Genomic DNA, 19,051 nt, shown 5'->3' on the forward strand with positions numbered 1-19,051 from the left:
GGGAAAGTCACTTCATGCAGAAGCTATTAGAATCTTGTGGATAGTTCAGGATATTTTCCCAAAACTTTGGTTACTATACTTCTGTTTTTCCATCTATAGGAAATAGCAAGTAGCTTCTTTTTGATTCATTTCTAAAGATCCAATCTCTAAATCTAGGACTGAATATTTTCTCTTGATTTCTCAGTCATTATATAGGCAGAGAAACAAATTGATTGTGAAATATTAACAGATAAAAAAGAGATATTTGTAACTAATTAAGCACTGCTGAAACTTAACCTGTATGGTTCATATCAACTGAATAGCAGACTTTCTCCAAAATGGAAAAATATATGTATATTTTTTCTCTTAGTTAGAACTCAGCATTTGTTTCAACACTCATAACTCTGCTTTCAACTCTGCTTGAAGTTATTTTACATAACATTGCAAAAATTATATAACTAAGTATGTAATTATCAGTGCTTTTCCCCCTCCAAATCTTTCCCAAACGATGAAGTTCTCAAACTTGAACTAATCCGGGTCACCACTGAAGTACACCAGTGGTTATAGAATGCTTAGAGTTTATAATGGAATGTCAAACATGTTTTTTTCCTCTTTAAGAAATATTATATCCTTATTTGGCAGAAAGGTGTGTGCTTTTTTGGTTTAGAGAAGGAATGGCGATTTGTTTTGTCATTTTTTGAAGAAGCCTTTTATAGCTCAGTTGAACTGAAATAGATAAATGTAGCTTTCTTTTCTGGAGTTGGGTTGGATGTTTGATTACAAAGAAAATAGGAAATGAAAAATAACCAAATACATTGGCAGAATCAAACCTTAAAAGTGTGATTTTAAGAAGTAAATTTGTTGGGCCAGTAACCACACATCTATACACAGTTGAATGAAAACAAAGTACTATTCAAACAATGGTCATCCTGAAAATATAATGACATGTAGGATAGATGTCCTCTTGTAGTTGTTAAATAAGTCAATAGTGTCTTGAAGGGAATGACAATCAAATAAAGTGATTCATTTAAAAGAAAACACAGATTTAGATCAAATGTTTATTTTAAGTGTGTGAATATCTATATTATACCATTTTTTCATTAATAATCATCACTTTGGAGCTGTTTCTAAATAAAACAATCCACAGAAAACATGGACTAAGATACTGCTTGTGCTATTTATAATTTTGAAGACACAATTTGAAAGTTTCAGTTCTGCTCATAACTGGATATGTGTCCTTTTCTACCTCACTTCATTCCTCTAGGTCTCTTCCTCTCTCCATTCCTCCAAACATAAAGAGATTAAAATAGTTGATTTACAAGGTAATTTCTACCTCAAACAAGCTATGATTCTTATGTATACAATATTGGGTGTATTCATCCTAGACCTATTTATTTTCTTCCAAAGTAACTCAACAATATACATTGAGGATAAGCTCTTGTCTTAATTTAATTATTTATGAAGTGAAGTCGCTCAGTCATGTCCGACTCTTTGTTACCCCATGGATTATAGCCTACTATGCTCCTCCATCCATGGGATTTTTCAGGCAAGAATACTGGAGTGGGTTGCCATTTCCTTCTCCAGAGGATCTTCCTGACCCAGGGATCAAACCCAGGTCCCCCATACTGTAGGCAGACGCTTTACCATCTGAACCACCAGGGACTCCTTAATTATGAGTTAGCATTTATTGAATATGATTTCCAGAGCATTGTGCTAGCAGTTTTGACACTGCAGACATGTACACTACACATGACTATAAAATGAGATGTTGAACTCAAGGGCTTTATATTATAGTATAATGCACATCAATGTATGACAAAGAACTCAGCGTTTTCAAAATATATTCAATTTAAATTAAACTAGATAAAAAAGAAAATAGTTTGATGTGTTCTAGAAAAATCACGTGGGTACTAGCCCTTTGAATGCCATTGGGGTCATGTGTAAGTTCTTGTCAGGTTGAGATTATATGTGTTCAGGGCACAACTGCTATCACAGCAGCCATGCTCATTTTAACTTTTGCCAAATGGGGAATGTTCTCGCTCTGAAATGATAGTATGTGTCAGGCACTATTCTACATACTCTACAATATATTAACTCAATCTTAGTTTTACGTTTATTTTGTAGGTGTGAAAACTGAAGCACAGAGGCAATTTGCCTAGGTCATAGAGCATGCAAGTAAGGGAGCCAATTTTGAACAGTCAGTCTGCTTCCAGAATAAATAGTAGATCAGGCTGCTTTGTACACAAAATATTACTCATCAACACAGATTGAAGAATGTATGTTTTCCCATGGGATTGATTAGTATGATAGAAACATCTTCAGAAAGATAAACAGAGCTTCAGTGTCTAATTTCCCATTATTGTCTTCAGTTATTACACTTCGGATGTATCACATCTCAAACCTTAACCTTATTGTATCCTGCTCCTACCAAGATCGTGTGCTTAAATTTGCTCATAGTTATTTTAGTAATTGCCACCACGTCAAATGTCTTCTGCAGCTAAAAAGTGAAACTTAAGAAACACAGAACGTATTAATATTTTACCAAATTTTCTTATTTATTTGTGGTCACCAAATATCTGGAAATCCAATCTGATGTAATAAGAGCTTATCTTTTTAGAGTGCTTGCTATTTGCCAGGCACTGCTTTAAGGGTTTTGCAACTATAATCATTTTGATCTTATACCAGTCTGTTGAGGTGGCATAAAATTAGTACCATTATCATTATTATTTTACAAATGAAGAAAAGTGAGTTATTGGCTAAGTAGTTTGCCAAGAATTCCTAATTTGTCAGCATTAAAAACAGAATTTAAACCCAGAGAGTCTGGATCAAGTCCATATTCAGTATCCTAAGAATATATTGCTTATGTATTTTTCACTCATTCACTATTCCTTCTTTCATTTGTCTAGCATTCAGTCACTCAGCAAGTATTTATCAAATATTGCCATATCGTGTATTGCATTATGCCCTGAGGAATTTGCAGTTAATAAGATGAACAGCGGGCCCTGCTCCCATACTGTTTACATTCTAGAATATATAAGAAAGCAGGAAAACAGACAGTTAACAAATAATTCTTACAGACCATGAAAATCACCCGAGGGAAAATAAGAGAGACATGATACAGACACTGCAAGAGGTTAACTCCAGGTCACATGATCAGTGAAGCTGTCTCTATCTAGTCATCTGAGGACATATTTACAAAAGAAATAGGAAAATAGGTTTCAAGGAAGCAAAACGTTTAAAAGTAAAATTATATAACATGGTTAGACATCACATTATCAAATGTTACATTATCAATTATTTCAGAGCTATGTTGATTAAGGAATAGAAGTGACTAGAGTTAAGGATTAGATTGTAGACAGGTTTAATCTTTCAAAGTTTATTTTGAAAAACTGAAAGATGTGGTATAATTTTTTATAAGATGAGAATGGCATTGTAGATAAAACAAATCAGGGGTCCTTGAGTTTTAAATGGAAGAGAGGAGCTACCTTTATTTGCAGCTAAAATATATATACTGCTTAATAAGTAGGGCTGAAGTTAATTAAACTTAGAGACACTTGGAGATCATAATCGAGACTTTTAATTTAATGTCAAGTCTTTTGGGGATACTTGTGAGTTTTTTTCAGAACCAATTAACTATTGTTTATTCAACAACCACAGCAAAATAGACTTTTTACTAGTCCCTGGGTATCCACATTTCTTCCCTTCCAATTGTGTTGATTTTCTACTGTAGCTTGAGTTTTGTTGTTGTTTTTTCATCTCTTTACTCTCAGACTTAAAATTCTTCATAAGCTTCCTATTGGCATCAGATTAAAATGTATCCTGAGCATGACCTGTAGATGCCTGTTGGATTTAAACCCAGTTTTCCTCTCTTTCTCATACCTTCTCACCCTGGCCTTGGGCTTTGCTGATTTTATACTTACTGACTCCTCTGCTTGAGTTATTCTTCCCTGTGACATCTAACTCTACAACACACATGAACATGTATCTAGTTTCAATTAGTTAAATTCCAGTCTTTAATGAGATTATTTGATTAATATTTCACTAACAATTTGTACCTATAACGGTGAGATTGCATCTGTTTTAATATTGTGTTCCCCAAACAGATGTTATGGTATCTGGCACATAGTGGGCCCCCTCAATGATATACATTTAATAAATTAACAGAATGAACTGTGCTGGACATTATAGGAAATATAAATATGTGCACAATGGTCCCCACACAAGCTAAACATGGAATAAAAACTAACACATTAATGAATAAGGCTGCAACAACTCAAAAGAGTAGAACACTAAATGCTAAGTATTATGGTACAAATTTCCACACTCTCAAGGTTGTAAAAATAATTTAGAGTTGGAAGTTAACATGACAAATACAAGGGGCCTGGGAAAATTGGAGTGAGATATAACAGATGTCGGGATTGGTGAGAATTAAAATGATAAACTTGCTTTATGTAAGCTTATAATCTGTTGGCTATGAACAGCCACTCTAAACTGATAATAGGGAAATGACAGAACCAAAATGATTTTCCAGTCCACGTTGATTTGTCTGTAAAATGTGGGAGAAGTTGTGGCTTAATTTTCAAGCAGAATGTGATTCAACTTCTGCCTTAATGAACTAGACGACAATTTAGCCATTCTTACATTTGGTTTGTTTTGTTTTGTTTTGTTTGCAGCATGAGTATATTTATGTTACTGAAACATGAAACAAAGTTCTGTTCCCCAAGCTGAATGAATGAATTCCACAAACTCACAAACACTCACACAGGCGAAGAGTTTATTTTAAAGGATAGAGACAGGAAGCTCTCAGCATAGACACTGAGAGGGGGTGAAGTGCTTGAAAAGGCAGGAATAGCAACACTGTTTATCTTTATTAAAATTGATCTGTTCATGTTTGGTTGGCTTGGGACCTGATGTATGTAATTTCAGACCAATACCTTTAAATGTCACAATGTCCAGTTTGTCATTTTTATGGCTCTCTTATGGTTCCCAGTTTCTCAGTTTCTCCAGACATTAAGTCGCTATCCCTTGATCCTTTCTCAAGACCCCAGACCATCATTTAGGGACCAAATGTACGTTTAAGAGCTAATGGTCTACCTGGAGTTTTTCTCCTTGATAAACTGGACAGCAGTTAATGATGGTCTGGTCCTGGGTCTGAATGTTTTATGACCCTCCAAACTAGGGAGGCATTCCTCTGAATGCCTAGGACCTGGAGCAATGATTATGGCTTTAGGCTAATGGAACAAAATGTTTCTGTGAGTGACTGAGTTGAAATTAAAGGTGAAATTAGAAAAAGAACCAAGGTTCTAACCCTACACTTACTGCCCAATAATTTCTACCTCATTACCAAGTCCAGGCTTGCTCTGCTTGCCACAGGACAAGTCAATAAACCGAGAGACTAAGTACTGAGGCAAGGAATCATGACTACTCAGGAAGCTGGAAGATTAAGATGGCAGACTTGTCTACCTTCTTATAGGGTCTGGATACCAATTTTTTTGTATAGAACAGAGAGGGAGAGGAAGTAAGAAAGTAAAGTAAAAAGGATATTTATCTTGCAAACTAGGAGGGGATGTTTTATTTTTTCTTTTCTGCAGCCATTCACAAGTAGATGGGGTCAAATTGTTGCCCAGTGAACTGAACAAAACCACTTTTGTTTAAGTTCTGGCAGAGGGGTAAAGTCCCCGAGGCAGGACATTATGTATGATTATAATAACAAAAGCAATGAAAAGCAAAGGTCAAAGTCTGAGAAACAGATCCAGCATGGAGTCAAAATTGGCTCTTCCTTGTTACATTTACACATATCTTGATGTAGTAATTTGGTGATTAAATGACATAACTCAGGTAAATCACCTTACAGAGTCCTTTGTATGCAGTGCATTCCTCATAAATACTGTCTTAATTTCCTTCCACTACTTCACCTGTGTGTAGGAAGGATTACACCACAGAGACACAGAAGGCAAGAACACCCTGTAGGCCAGTTTATCAATGTAGACGTGTTAGTTTCCTAGGACTACAGTAACAAAATCCCACAAACTGGATGGCTTTACCAGCGGAAGACTTTTTTTTTTTCCCCATAGTTCTATAAGCAAAGGAATGTCAAAGATTTCTGGTTACCACTAGAAGCCTGAATAAGGAAAGGGAGGATCTTTACTAATAACCTTCAGAGAGAGAATGGTATGGAGAAGTACTGGAGTGGGTTGCCATTTCCTTCTCCAGGGGATCTTCCCGACCCAGGGATCGAACCCAGGTCTCCCGCATTCCAGGCAGACGCTTTAACCTCTGAGCCACCAGGGAAGCCCTGGGCCCACTGTAATTCAATATGACCTCAATTTAACTCATATCTACAGCAATCCTATTTTCAAATAATATTCTACAGTTCCAGGAAATATATAAATTTGGCAGACATTTTTCAACCGATACAACAGGTACGGTAAAATAACAGGGGTCTTCCCTGAGATGTCAGCCTCAAGAATGGAAAGACACTGGGTGCGTTTTAAACTTTTTTAATGAACAAACTAGTAGAAATATGTGAAGATTGAAACCACAGTTGTTGGCAGCTATTTTTGACTTAACGTTTTGGAGTGCTTTGTCTTCAAGAGTCAAAAGAAAACCAAATGCAAAGTTGTTCCGTTTGTTATTCCCTTCACTTTTACAATATAAAGAAAATTATTAATACATAGTTCAATCCTGAAAAGCATCTCAGGCAGGAAATGTTCAGATCCCATTCTCTAGCACTCTGACCCACTCTGACCCACAATTGCCTCTATTTCATCCCCATTTAAAATTTTAGAGTTAGAGTCATCTTAGGGAAGACTATTTGTTACGAGACTCCTTCCTGAAGAAACCTATGTTTGTGTATTATTTAGCAAAATTTGTTGAAACATAAACAAAATGATAGGCACTAATTACTAAATTGTGAAAAAGACAGATGAACAGTCTCCTCCCTCTTATCTTAAAGCCTAGATGGAGTCTTCATCAATGAAAAAGTAAACTAATAAATGGAAAATAATAAATGTTAAAACAATTCATGATTGCAAGTACCACAAAATAGACTTCTGTGATTAGAAAAAAAAAAAAAAAAAGAGTAAAGGGGAAGGGGAAGTGGGCAATGGAGAACTCAGAATGATCTTAGGTGGCCTCCGCTTGCTGTTGTTGCAGAAACCAGCAAGAGAGAAACCAAACCACACTCGGAGAGTTGGAGAACTCAGGTTTCTTATGTTGGCAGGCCCAGAGGAGTTAACACTCCAAGCTCTGAGACCCAAACAAAGGGGTTACAGAGTTTTTATAGACAGACTATAGTGGGCAACACTAGCTGCTAATAGGCTGGTTTAAATTAAGGGGTTTTGCAGGTGTGGGAACAGCAGTCAAGATTGGGAGGGGGATGCCTGACCTTTACACAGATAGGCATGATTAAACAGGTTTGCAGGGGCTGGGCAATTGCAAAGAACAGCACAAGGGTGAGTGAGATAAGCTCAATACAATACCAGTTCCTAGTATTGTAAGTCCTCACATTCTGAGACTGGAGGGGGGTTTGGGTTCCCGGTCAGAGACTGGGTGCACATTGTGGTGGTAGAAGCATGAGATCCTAGCCACTAGTCCAGTGGTCAGTGACAAGGGCCCTGGCCCTTCAGCTTTGCAGAGAATTTCCACAAAGAAGGAAAGTAGTGAACTAAGTAAAGTATTTATTAAGCAGAAAAAGAGAACAGTAGACCTGAAGAGTAAATACTAAAGAGTACAGTGGATAGAGGCACATGGGCAGACTCAGAGGGAGAATCCCCAAGTCTCCCCCTGGTAGCAGTTTGAATTACTTTTTATGGTGTATTTCTTCTGGGTTTCCTTTAGCCAGTCATTTTCATTTGGCCAATCACAGTCCATATTGGTATATCTCAGGATCTTCCATGTGTGCACATGCATCTCTTAGTCAAACTAGATTCTACAAAAGAGGCTTGTAGGTAGCCTGGCATTAGTTAGCATCAGTCCCCTTTGACTTCCAAGGAGCTTTTCTGTGCATGTGTGGTCAGGGAAACCTGACTTTGAAATAAGAAATATATATTCTGTGCAGGGCCCAACCTCCTCTCTTAATTGTCCTGCTATTCTCCTCTTGGAGTTTTGGTCCATAGAGAATGAATCTCCAATTACCCTGGAGGGGCCCATCTGCCTCCTGCCTCAAGAAAATTAAATTCACTTCAGTCGCTCAGTCGTGTCTGACTCTTTGCGACCCCATGGACTGGAGCAAACACCAGGCATCCCTGTCCATCACCAACTCCTGGAGTTTACCCAAACTCATGTCCACTGAGTCAGTGATGTCATCCAACCATCTCATCCTCTGTCGTCTCCTTCTCCTCCCACCTTCAATCTTTCCCAGGATCAGGGTTTTTCAAATGAGTCAGCTCTTCACATCAGGTGGCCAAAGTATTGGAGTTTCAGCTTCAGCATCAGTCCTTCCAATGAATGTTCAGGACTGATTTCCTTTAGGATTGACTGGTTGGATTTCCTTGCAGTCCAAGGGACTCTCAAGAGTCTTCTCCAACACCATAATTCAAAAGCATCAGTTCTCTGGCACTCAGCTTTCTTTGTAGTCTGACTCTCACATCCATACATGAATACTGGCAAAACTCAAGAAGATTAGCCTGAAGTTTAAAAAATAATTTTTATAGGCAAACAAAAGTAAAATAATACATATATGGGTATCTCTACAGTTCTCTAACTTCTGAGTTGTTCTCTTTCTCAAGTGAGATATTAATAGATAAAATACTGTCCTCTGAAACAGTCTCATAAGGATTACATCCCCCTGGCACCCCACTCCAGTACTCTTTCCTGGAAAATCCCATGGATGGAGGAGCCTGGTAGGCTGTAGTCCATGGGGTCGCTAAGAGTCGGACACGACTGAGCGACTTCCCTTTCGCTTTTCACTTTCATGCATTGGAGAAGGAAATGGCAACCCACTCCAGTGTTCTTGCCTGGAGAATCCCAAGGACGGGGGAGCCTGGTGGGCTGCCGTCTATGGGGTTGCACAGAGTCAGACACGACTGAAGCGACTTAGCAGCAGCAGCAGCACGGCTCTCTGTATCTTCTACTCCCCTTTCTCTTACCTCTCTGGCATTTCTCAAAACTACCTTTTACCTTGATAATTGTAATTTTACCCATGTTTCCTCCACCATTTGGAATGTTCTTCTACCCATGATTATCCTTCAGCACTGGAAAAGTCTCACTCATCCTTTAAAATTTATCTCATTTCATCTCTTTTTATTAGAGTTTTCCTTAACTGGTCTAGTTGATGTTCCTCAGAATTCTCATAATACTCTCACAATAGAGCTGATATTGAAGATACGGGCTTTGAAGTTAGAGGACATAGGCTGGAGTTCTGGATAAACCCTGTGCTAGTTGTGTGATCTTGGCAAGTTACTATGTCTTTTAAACATCATAATTTTTATATTCACATTGAGGTATATCAAGAACTTGGAAATGGAAAATGTGCTCATTCACATCTGACTCTTTGTCACCTCATGGACTGTCAGGAACACCAGGCTCCCGTGCTCATAGGATTTTTCCTGGCAAGAGTACTGGAGTGGCTTGCCATTTCCTCCTCCAGTAGCTCTTCCTGACCCAGGGGTTGAACCCACAACTCCTGCATTGCAGGTGGATTCTTTACCACTGAGCCACCTGGGAAGTCCAACATAAAGAATTTAACTCCTAAGATTAAGTAATAAAATTAAGCATATAAAATGCATTTTTCTTCCAATGTTTAAATAACAGAAAATGTGTTTCTTGAACTGATCATAGCATATTACATTTTTTGAAAGCAACTAGTGAAAATGGTCTCTAATCAAGCAAATAGACTGGGATATAGATATCATTAGGGGCCAGTAGTCATGACACTTAGATTCATATAGACCTTTTTTTCAGTGACTTTTTAAAATAAATGGTTAAAACTTGATTAAATAAACCTTTTATAATTTTGTTTTTTTCACATATGTGAATATATATATATAGCTGTACAGAGAAGGAATAAGCATTATCTATTTTTACAGCCTATCAACTAAGAGTGTGTCAACCTCCACCACCCGTACCCAATGCTGAAATTTTGACAGAAGATGATGAATTTGAAATAGGTAAAGTCTCTTAAATTACTTTCAAAGAAAGCATAGTTAACAAAGGTTTTGCTTGAAATCAATAAAAATAAAGAATAGTAGCAGCCTTTCTTAAACCTTCTTTCCCTGGATTGATGGGGATTGTTTAGAATTTGTAAGAATGGAAAACAGTGAAAAAGAGGCAAGGGAATGTTAGGTAAGAAAAAAGAATTTTGTATTTTTAGGATGTACAGTTAGAAAACAGTACAGGAATCTGAGCCATATAACTATTCTGTTAGTTATTTCCAAATTCTTATTTTGCTACCTTCCAACGCTGTAGTCTTAGCTATTGCTCTTCAAATTCAGGCATAAACTTGATATGTATAATAAATGATATGCAGGGTGTATTAGATGACATGTTTGACTTCCATATCCTTGAAAACAACTCATTACGCTTCATGTGATCATAAATAAAGTCCTTTTAAAACTGATTGGAAATTTAACCTCAATAATATAGTTTGAAAAATTATGTAAGAAAATAATGCATCTTAATGTAACATAATAAATTTCATCATTATTATCTATTAATATTAATTTTGGTTGAGAAATGTAAGAAAATATCAATGACCAATGTGAATCTAATCTTGATAGCAGTAACTAGGAATCCTTTTAACAGCTTGATATATTTTTAATGAATATCTTACCTGTACCAACCAAATTATTCCTTACTACTATTGCTTATATATAATCAGATTTCCCCAGTACCAGTTTTATTGGTATTTATTCTTGGCTTCAGTTCCAATTGGTCAGTGCTCATGACTTACTAGTAGTTTAATATTCTGAATATCATCGCTGCTTACAATAGAATTTTTATACTGATTGAAAGTGACTGCAAGAAAAAATATTCAGATTTTATAACTGGACCATCTGTTTATTTTAACCATTACCTTGGTGCTTATCTGAAGCCCTTTCTGCCTGTTTTTTCAATAGGTGATATTATTAGATATCAGTGTCTTCCAGGATTTACTTTGGTTGGTAATGCAATTCTGACATGCAGATTAGGAGAACGACTCCAGATGGATGGTGCACCTCCTGTTTGTCAAGGTACCAATTCTTATCATTATTTATCTCTAAGTATTTGTTTTATGTTTCAGTACTAACAAAATTGAGAAAACTCTATTTTATATAATTATTATATATTTAACTAACAGTAATTTAAAAATTATACTACTCATATATGGTGTTTTTCATTCCATTATTTATCAGATTTAACTAAACATTGTTTATTCATCCAAGGTTTAATTTTTCTAGTTTATCCCATAGTCACTTCAATTTATTTAAATTACTTTTGCTGTGAGGTTTGGAAGTGGAGATAGAAAACAAGAGAAACCACTTTAAATAAAGGTTCCAATGTGGATTGCAAGTAGCTTCTGTTCTAACAACTAGAATCATTAAACTTTATTGAGCACATATTAAGAATGAAGATCTAAGGGAATAAACAAAAAAAAGTTGTAAATGGTCCCTGCTATGAAAGCAAAATGGTGTAAGGAATATGACAGCCATATAAGCTGTAGCATATAGTGGTAAGGTAGAATCATATAATTGTAAACTGTTTATATGAGAGGGAAAGCTTGATGGAGGCATTACTGCCTTAGTCATGGGTTCTGAATAACAAATGATACTTACTTTGGTAGAACTGAGCTGGCAAAAGAGTTAGCCAAGAAACAGAGGTGTATGCAAAGACACAGAAATGAAAGATGGTGAGATGCAGACTTCAATGAATTCAGTGTTACAAGGACAAGACCATGATGGATCTGAATGATGTACAGGGATTTTGATGTTCAAGAATCATGTATTATTAACTTGTGTAGCTCCTAGGGCCATAATAGTGCCTAATACACCTGACAACCCACTCTAGTCCTCTTACCTGGAAAATCCTATGGATGGAGGAGCCGGTCAGGCTACAGTCCATAGGGTAGCAAAGAGTCAAACATGACTGAGTGACTTCTCTTTCTTTTTTTCTTTTTTTAACATAGTAATTAATTATAAATATTGGTTAATTAGAGTAAAATTGATTTTTATTATCCCTCCCCAGATTTTCTTGAATTGCTTCCTTCACTGGGGTTTATTCCTGAGAAATAAAAATCAATTTTCCATGCAGTATCTTAACTCTTACAATGATAAAACAAAAATTCTGTTTATTATTTCAAACGTGCTGTCAGTAGGAAGAAATGTTCGATTTTTCTACCTCTATGGAGTCCTTAGAAGAAGGTAGGGGCTCTTAAAGCATCAAGAAAGAAAAGATGAGTTTGGAGGTATAACCAGCACCAGTATAAGAATTTCCCTTGATCTTAATCAATGTTTTTGTAGGCCATCTTAGTGTTGGTTGTTAATTCTGAAGTCTGTCACCTATATTCCTGAATGAACAAGCAATTACATATCAAGATTTCTTCCTTGACCCAATATATAACTTAATTGTGAGCTCTTGGAGAACAATACTTCTTATTTATATCTAGATCCAAATGCAGCATTATTTTTAATTAAAAAAAGATTTTGTTAACCTGGTTATTTGAGTCCCTCATATCTCAAGACTTTCAATAACTTATTTCTAAAATCAGAATTTCCTGTAGTAAGTGTGTCTCCTCCTATTTTATCTGCTGTGGAGAATACAAAAAAGGAGACAATCAATGTTTGTTTCATAATAACACTATGGATGCTAGCTAATTATCCCTCAGAATGAGTTTAGACAGTTACTATATTAATTAATTGACCTAACACTTAGGCCAAAAAATCCGAGTTTAAATATTTGTTTAGGGACTTCCTGGGTCCAGTGGTTAATATTCCATGTTCCCAATGCAAGGGAAAGAGGTTTGATCTGGGGAAATGAGATCCTGCCACACAGTATGGCCAAAAATATATATATTTTTTCTTCAATTGAATTAATTCACAATCCTGCTAAATAATTCTCATTCATTTGGAATATGTTGTAACTAATCTATACTGATTTTAGTAATAATTTATTTTAAATTATTTTACTTTTTCACTTCTCATAAAAGAGGCTACAACACTTTTGTTATTCCTCCCTGGATCCTCTTTAGTTCTTTATATCACACTTAAAACATGGAAAGCATTTCTAAATATGATGTTCTTCAAAGGGTTTAATATAAATGAAATATAATAGGTGATTAAGGCTTCCCTGGTGGCTCAACAATAAAGAATCCGCCTGCCAGTGCATGAGGCATAGGTTTGATTCCTGGGTTGGGAAGTTCCCCTAGAGAAGGAAATGGCAACCCACTCCAGTATTCTTGCCTGGAAAATTGCATGGATGGAAGATCTTTGTGGGCTAGAGTCCATGGGGTTGCAGAGTCAGACACAACTTAGAAGCTAAAACATGTATAAAGAGGAAAAATTGTATACACTTCTTAAAGTTGTGGTGGCAAATAACAGAAAGTGCTTAACAGTATATTCTTGCTTTATATTGATTAGTATGAGAATAGGTTAATTTTAGTATTTACAGTAAGTTATATCAAATTGTCTCAGTTTTTCAAATGTAATATGGAATATTTGTTCAGTTGAAAAAACTGGGACCATTAAGACATACACTTGCTTTTCTATAACAATAGCCTAAGAAGAAAGTTTAAAAAGCAAAGAAATTATAACCATAAAATTAACTAACTGTAATAATAGAAGCATACATTAAGAGGCACCAAAAAGGAAATAAGCAGATCTGCTTGGACTGATGGAGGAGAGATTCACGAAGTATTTCACAGAGGATGAGACTTGGTGTGGGTTTGGAGGTGCCCAAATATTTCAAGTGTATCAGACGAGAGGAGGACATTTGAAACAGAAGCACTAACAGATATGCTGAATTGAGAAAACTATAGGTTATTCAGTATGTTTGGAGCATTCTGTTTCAGAGGAGGAACAGTAGAAAACAAAGCTGGAGAGGCATGCAGGGACTAACCTTGAAGGCTTTGAAGGTGCTGAATGGTTTTTATTGAGGGGTTGACATGTTCAGTAATACAGTTACTCACCTAGCTAAATATTTCAGAAATATTAAATATCAGTAGCTGGGCACACACAACATAACCCTTTTAATAAAACTTGCTTGTCATATATTTTAATTATCTGTATCCTTTATTTCAATATGCCATAGATATATATTTATTAATCTTTATCTTTGATTCATTTTTTTCCATTCCATTTCTAACCTTAAAATTTGTTTGTTCATTTGTTTATTTTACATATTTTTCACTTTGTAAAAAGCAAACATCAGATTTCTCTTTTTAGACTGAGAATGATCCAATACTATTTGTTGAATTGTTACTTTTTCATTTTAAAATCACATCGAAGATGCAAACATCTCAGATTCAATAAGAGAAATAGAAGTAAAAAAAAAAAGAAAACAGTTCTTAGATTAGCTATAGTATATATATAGTAAATATTCAAATATCTGTGTATTAATTTATGGCAGAGTTTATTAACTCAAGTTATTTTAAGTTATTAATTTGATTGAAGAGCAATCATATGTTGCCATAATTTACTAGTGTATTATACTTTGGAGATGCAGTTGATTTATTGTTATGAAATGAACAGCTTATGCTTTGTCTTACCTTTTTGGTCTGGAAAGGTAACTAGTGATCCCAAATTGCTTTAAATCCTCATGGTTTAAGGATATTCCTGAGATTAGAGAAGTAGCTTTGTCTGGAATGAATACTCTGAGGTAGGGCAACTTCCTGTCTGTCCTCACATACCTGAGTGAATGAAAGTTTGAGGACAAAATAAAAAATTAAGAAGGAAGAGGACTTAGATAAGAGAGGCAGAGGGAAAAGAACATAAGAAGATGAAGAAAGATAGGGAAATAATATAAAGATAGAGAGGGAAGTAAATGCCTTATCTTTTAATTATCTATATATTTATATTTATTAATCCAGAAAGAAAATGTTTCTCCCATGTAATAAAAAGGAAATTAATATTATGCAATTTGGGGACATTGCTTCATTTTTGAACTGCAAGCTTAGTATACAAGTTGTCATTTTATACACATAGTTCAAAGTTTTGTTTCCTTTAATGTTACTTAACATAGAAACAGAATATCCAGTATTTAAAATGCAGTTTTCACTTAAGTCTGAAACATGAGCATTATTTAATGATACATTTTTTCTGACAGTGCTCTGTCCCGCCAATGAATTACGCCTGGATTCTACAGGAGTCATATTGAGCCCTGGATATCCTGACAGTTACCCAAATCTTCAAATGTGTGCTTGGAGCATTTCTGTGGAAAAAGGATATAACATCAGCATGTTTGTAGAATTCTTCCAGACAGAAAAAGAATTTGATGTTCTTCAGGTGTATGATGGTAACCATAGGTTATATTTACTGGATATTCACAAATTCAAAAATGCTCTAAGTATACATTCAGGCCAATATAAACAGCTGCCTATATGACTTTATTTTACCTTATGGATAATTTTAGAAGTAGCAACATCAAACTTACCTATATACCATATGAAAATTGCACTTAGCTTGATCATTTTGTTATGAATGTAGCTGCTTTAGCTAAGGAATTAAAATGTGTAAACAAACACATTATGTTATTATTGATGAAATAAATTGGTCCTGGATGAATTTCACCATATTTAATACTGTTCTAAATATATGGAATACTAAACATAAATACTTTATGTTTATCTAAACATAAAGTTATATCTAAATTGTATTATTTTTCTTTCTGAAGGACCAAATATTCAAAGTCCAGTGCTTGTTTCACTCAGTGGGGATTATTCATCTGCTTTTAATATAACAAGCAATGGTCATGAAGTATTCCTGCAATGGTCAGCAGATCATGGCAATAACAAAAAAGGCTTCCGGATAAGATATATAGGTATGTGATACTTATAACTTCAGTGCAGACCTCACCTGCATCCTCAGTATGCTTGTGATTAGGGAGCACAGACACAGATACTATTCAGTTAGGTATGAATCTGAATCATGGTTCCTCTATTGACGTTTCTTGAGTTATTTATATAACATTTCTGTCCCTCTGTTTCCTTATTATAGTGGTAAACAGTACTATGTCTTTCACATAATTTTTGAAATAATTAAAAGCAGTTGAAGTATTTAACTTAATTATAAACTTTGATACTTTCAGTGTTTATTTTCCCAAGAGAAGTTTCCCTTGAACGCTCAAAAAATAATAGTATTGCTCAATTGTGTGTATCTGATCTATTCAATATATAAATAACTCCTTTAGTAAGCTTAAACAAAAAATAAACATCCAATTGTAAAAATCTTTTTTTTCATCATTGCCCACTGATTATGATACTTTCTAAAATATTTTAAATATTAAAATACAAAATGATGACTAGATCACTTAAAACCTTTTAGTTTAAAAAAAAATTAATTGTTTTTTCATCATTGCTTTTCACTGAGTAATAGTGGAAAAGATGAGGGCTGAAAATTCTTAATATCAAGATGAAATAGCTTTTTCTATATGCCTTCCTGTTTATGAAGTCTACTGATACTGAACCCCAAATTTCCCTGTTGATAAGTGTATATGGTTTTCCATTATGCAAAGATTATATCCCTTTTCTTTATTACCATCCTAAGTCATGTCAGAGGCCATGGGTATGTGCTCAGGAACAAAACACTTCAGAACCAATCAGTCATCTCTTTCTTTAGTGTTCAGATCATGTCTCCTAAAGCCATGGATCATTGCAAATCAGTTCTACTGAAAATTACTTTCTTAAATATTTTATAAATTATTCTGACACAATTGTAGACATAAGCTTAAGTATATTTGATTCTAGTTTTAAAGGTAAACTGTTGAATTTTACTCATTTATATAAATTTGCATGTATAGTATAAAATATACAAATATAATATTTTTGTCTACTTTGATTTTAAAATTATAAGATAATAGTTTGTGTCTTTTCCATATTGGAAGTAAGTTGTTACTGATATTACATGATAGCATATTTATAATTTTTATCCTATAATATCTATTGTTTGAAATATTATTAGGCATGCAAAGGAGAAATATTTAAAGACTGACATATGTACCCAGTCATTCTTAATACTCTTTCATATTTGAATCAAAGTTTCTATCATATGAACTTTATATATATATTTTTACTAAAGCTGTGCCCAGACTCTATTTAAAAAGTCAGAACATTAAGTTGTATTTTTAATGATGATAATAACTTAAAGGGAAACCATTTAAACCCAACAATTATAAGCATTAGATTCACCATATTAAAGACTATATTAAAGACTTATTTATGTTGATCTTCATGACAAAGTTGGACATAAATATAATGAAAACATCATTTTTAGCCCTAAGAATGACTTGACATATTGAGTACATATTTTGCCTTTAGACAATGACAGGTTATGACACATATATTCTAAATCCATCTCTTTCTTACTATTTACCCCTAAAGTCTCATTTTTTCTCAGATGAAAACATTGAAGTTTCAAAGGGTAAATGGATCCTGCCAGGCTGAATAGTCTCAAAAGTACATGTATATGAAAAAGCCAGTTGACATTATCTTTTGACATTTCAGACTTCAGGAGATGAAAAAAGTTTTATTTTATTGGCATTTTTTATCACCATATGTAAGCACTCTTGACAGCATGGAAACTCTTTAATAAACTGGGAGAGAGGATTATGAAATGTGGAGGGGTCTATTTTAGACATCCACCAAAATGAAATGCATGCCCTAACATGACATAGGTGTCTGGAGATAATTTCAAAGTGACATGTAGATACATGCTTTAAAATATTGCTACCCAAACTGTGGCATATAGGCCTTTCAAATGACAGGAAATAATACCATTCCAAAATTCAATGAACTATTTGTATGGCTTTTGAACCTTCAAGGTGTTACAAAAGTACAATGTATTTCAACTTAGGAGACATCTTCAGTGACAATAAGAATTAGAAAAAAGTCCAGAAATAGTTATGTCTCCTAAAGGTTATGTCAATAGATTGTCAGCTGGATGGAAGATAATATGATGTCCATATGAAGTAAAATTCACCTAGATGGCAATTGAATTGACCAGTTTTTATGAACTAGTATTATTATATTTTTATAACTGAATTGTAAAGAGTTTCTGATTCATTAGTTATACAGTGATTTTTATTTTCTTTTAAAAAAGCTTTCTACTGTAGTACACCAGAATCCCCACCTCATGGATACATTATCAGTCAAACAGGAGGACAGCTAAACAGTGTGGTCCGCTGGGCCTGTGATCGAGGATTCCGACTTGTCGGGAAAAGCAGTGCTGTGTGCAGAAAGTCTTCCTATGGGTATCACGCATGGGATGCACCGGTCCCTGCTTGTCAAGGTGAAGTATATTAGCCAAAAATGGCACATTGATAAAAGATTAACCTCGTTTAGCGTTTTCATTTAGATTGCTGAAACTTCTAAAATTATAAATATTCAGAAGCATATTATAGATACCTCTAAGGAAAATAAGGCTTGAAAACACAGGCTGATAAATTTGAGGAGCATGTGACGCATTGTTTCGTAATGTTTCATTTGTTGTTATGTGATTTATGTCTTTACTCTCTCCACTTATATGCATACTGTACTCATACATCTACCATCCCGTCACTTAGCTGTCAGAAATGAATGACCCGGAGCTGGATTTTGTGTTAGTGTAGAATCTGCAGAGAGAAAAGAGAGGGAAAGATGGCCAAGGTCACTGAAAACATTCACTCTCAAGTGTGCAAAAATGTGTTCTCAGTACAACAAATGTAAAAGAAAATGTAGCCAATGACCACATTATTTTTTTTTCACTGTTAAGCTAACTTGACAGAAATGACTTTCATTTTGTTAAAAATCAAGGCATACTCTGATTATGCAATGCAAAAGAATGACAAATCAACAAATGGAATATTTTAGAGCTTTGGACTAGGTCCAAAAATGTTTTTTAAAGTAGTTGAGTCTCTTACTAGGTATAGTCAAAAAGACAAGTTTAACAGTTCCACAGGAAGATGT

At 34.8% G+C, this 19,051-nt stretch overlaps 1 protein-coding gene across 3 annotated transcripts in view; it reads left to right on the top strand.

Annotated features, from left to right (window-relative positions):
• CSMD3 (CUB and Sushi multiple domains 3) overlaps positions 1 to 19,051 on the top strand; it is a 1,381,373-nt gene that overhangs the window by 1,274,663 nt on the left and 87,659 nt on the right. For all 3 annotated transcript variants that reach the window (XM_068983804.1, XM_068983805.1, XM_068983806.1), the window contains 5 exons: positions 10,008 to 10,088; positions 11,037 to 11,150; positions 15,217 to 15,405; positions 15,784 to 15,930; positions 18,207 to 18,395. In XM_068983804.1, coding sequence (XP_068839905.1) covers positions 10,008 to 10,088; positions 11,037 to 11,150; positions 15,217 to 15,405; positions 15,784 to 15,930; positions 18,207 to 18,395 — 720 coding nt within the window. The remainder of the gene's footprint in view (positions 1 to 10,007; positions 10,089 to 11,036; positions 11,151 to 15,216; positions 15,406 to 15,783; positions 15,931 to 18,206; positions 18,396 to 19,051) is intronic.

The sequence above is a fragment of the Capricornis sumatraensis genome, chromosome 11, assembly GCF_032405125.1.
Source record: "Capricornis sumatraensis isolate serow.1 chromosome 11, serow.2, whole genome shotgun sequence".
Taxonomy (NCBI): Eukaryota; Metazoa; Chordata; class Mammalia; order Artiodactyla; family Bovidae; genus Capricornis; species Capricornis sumatraensis.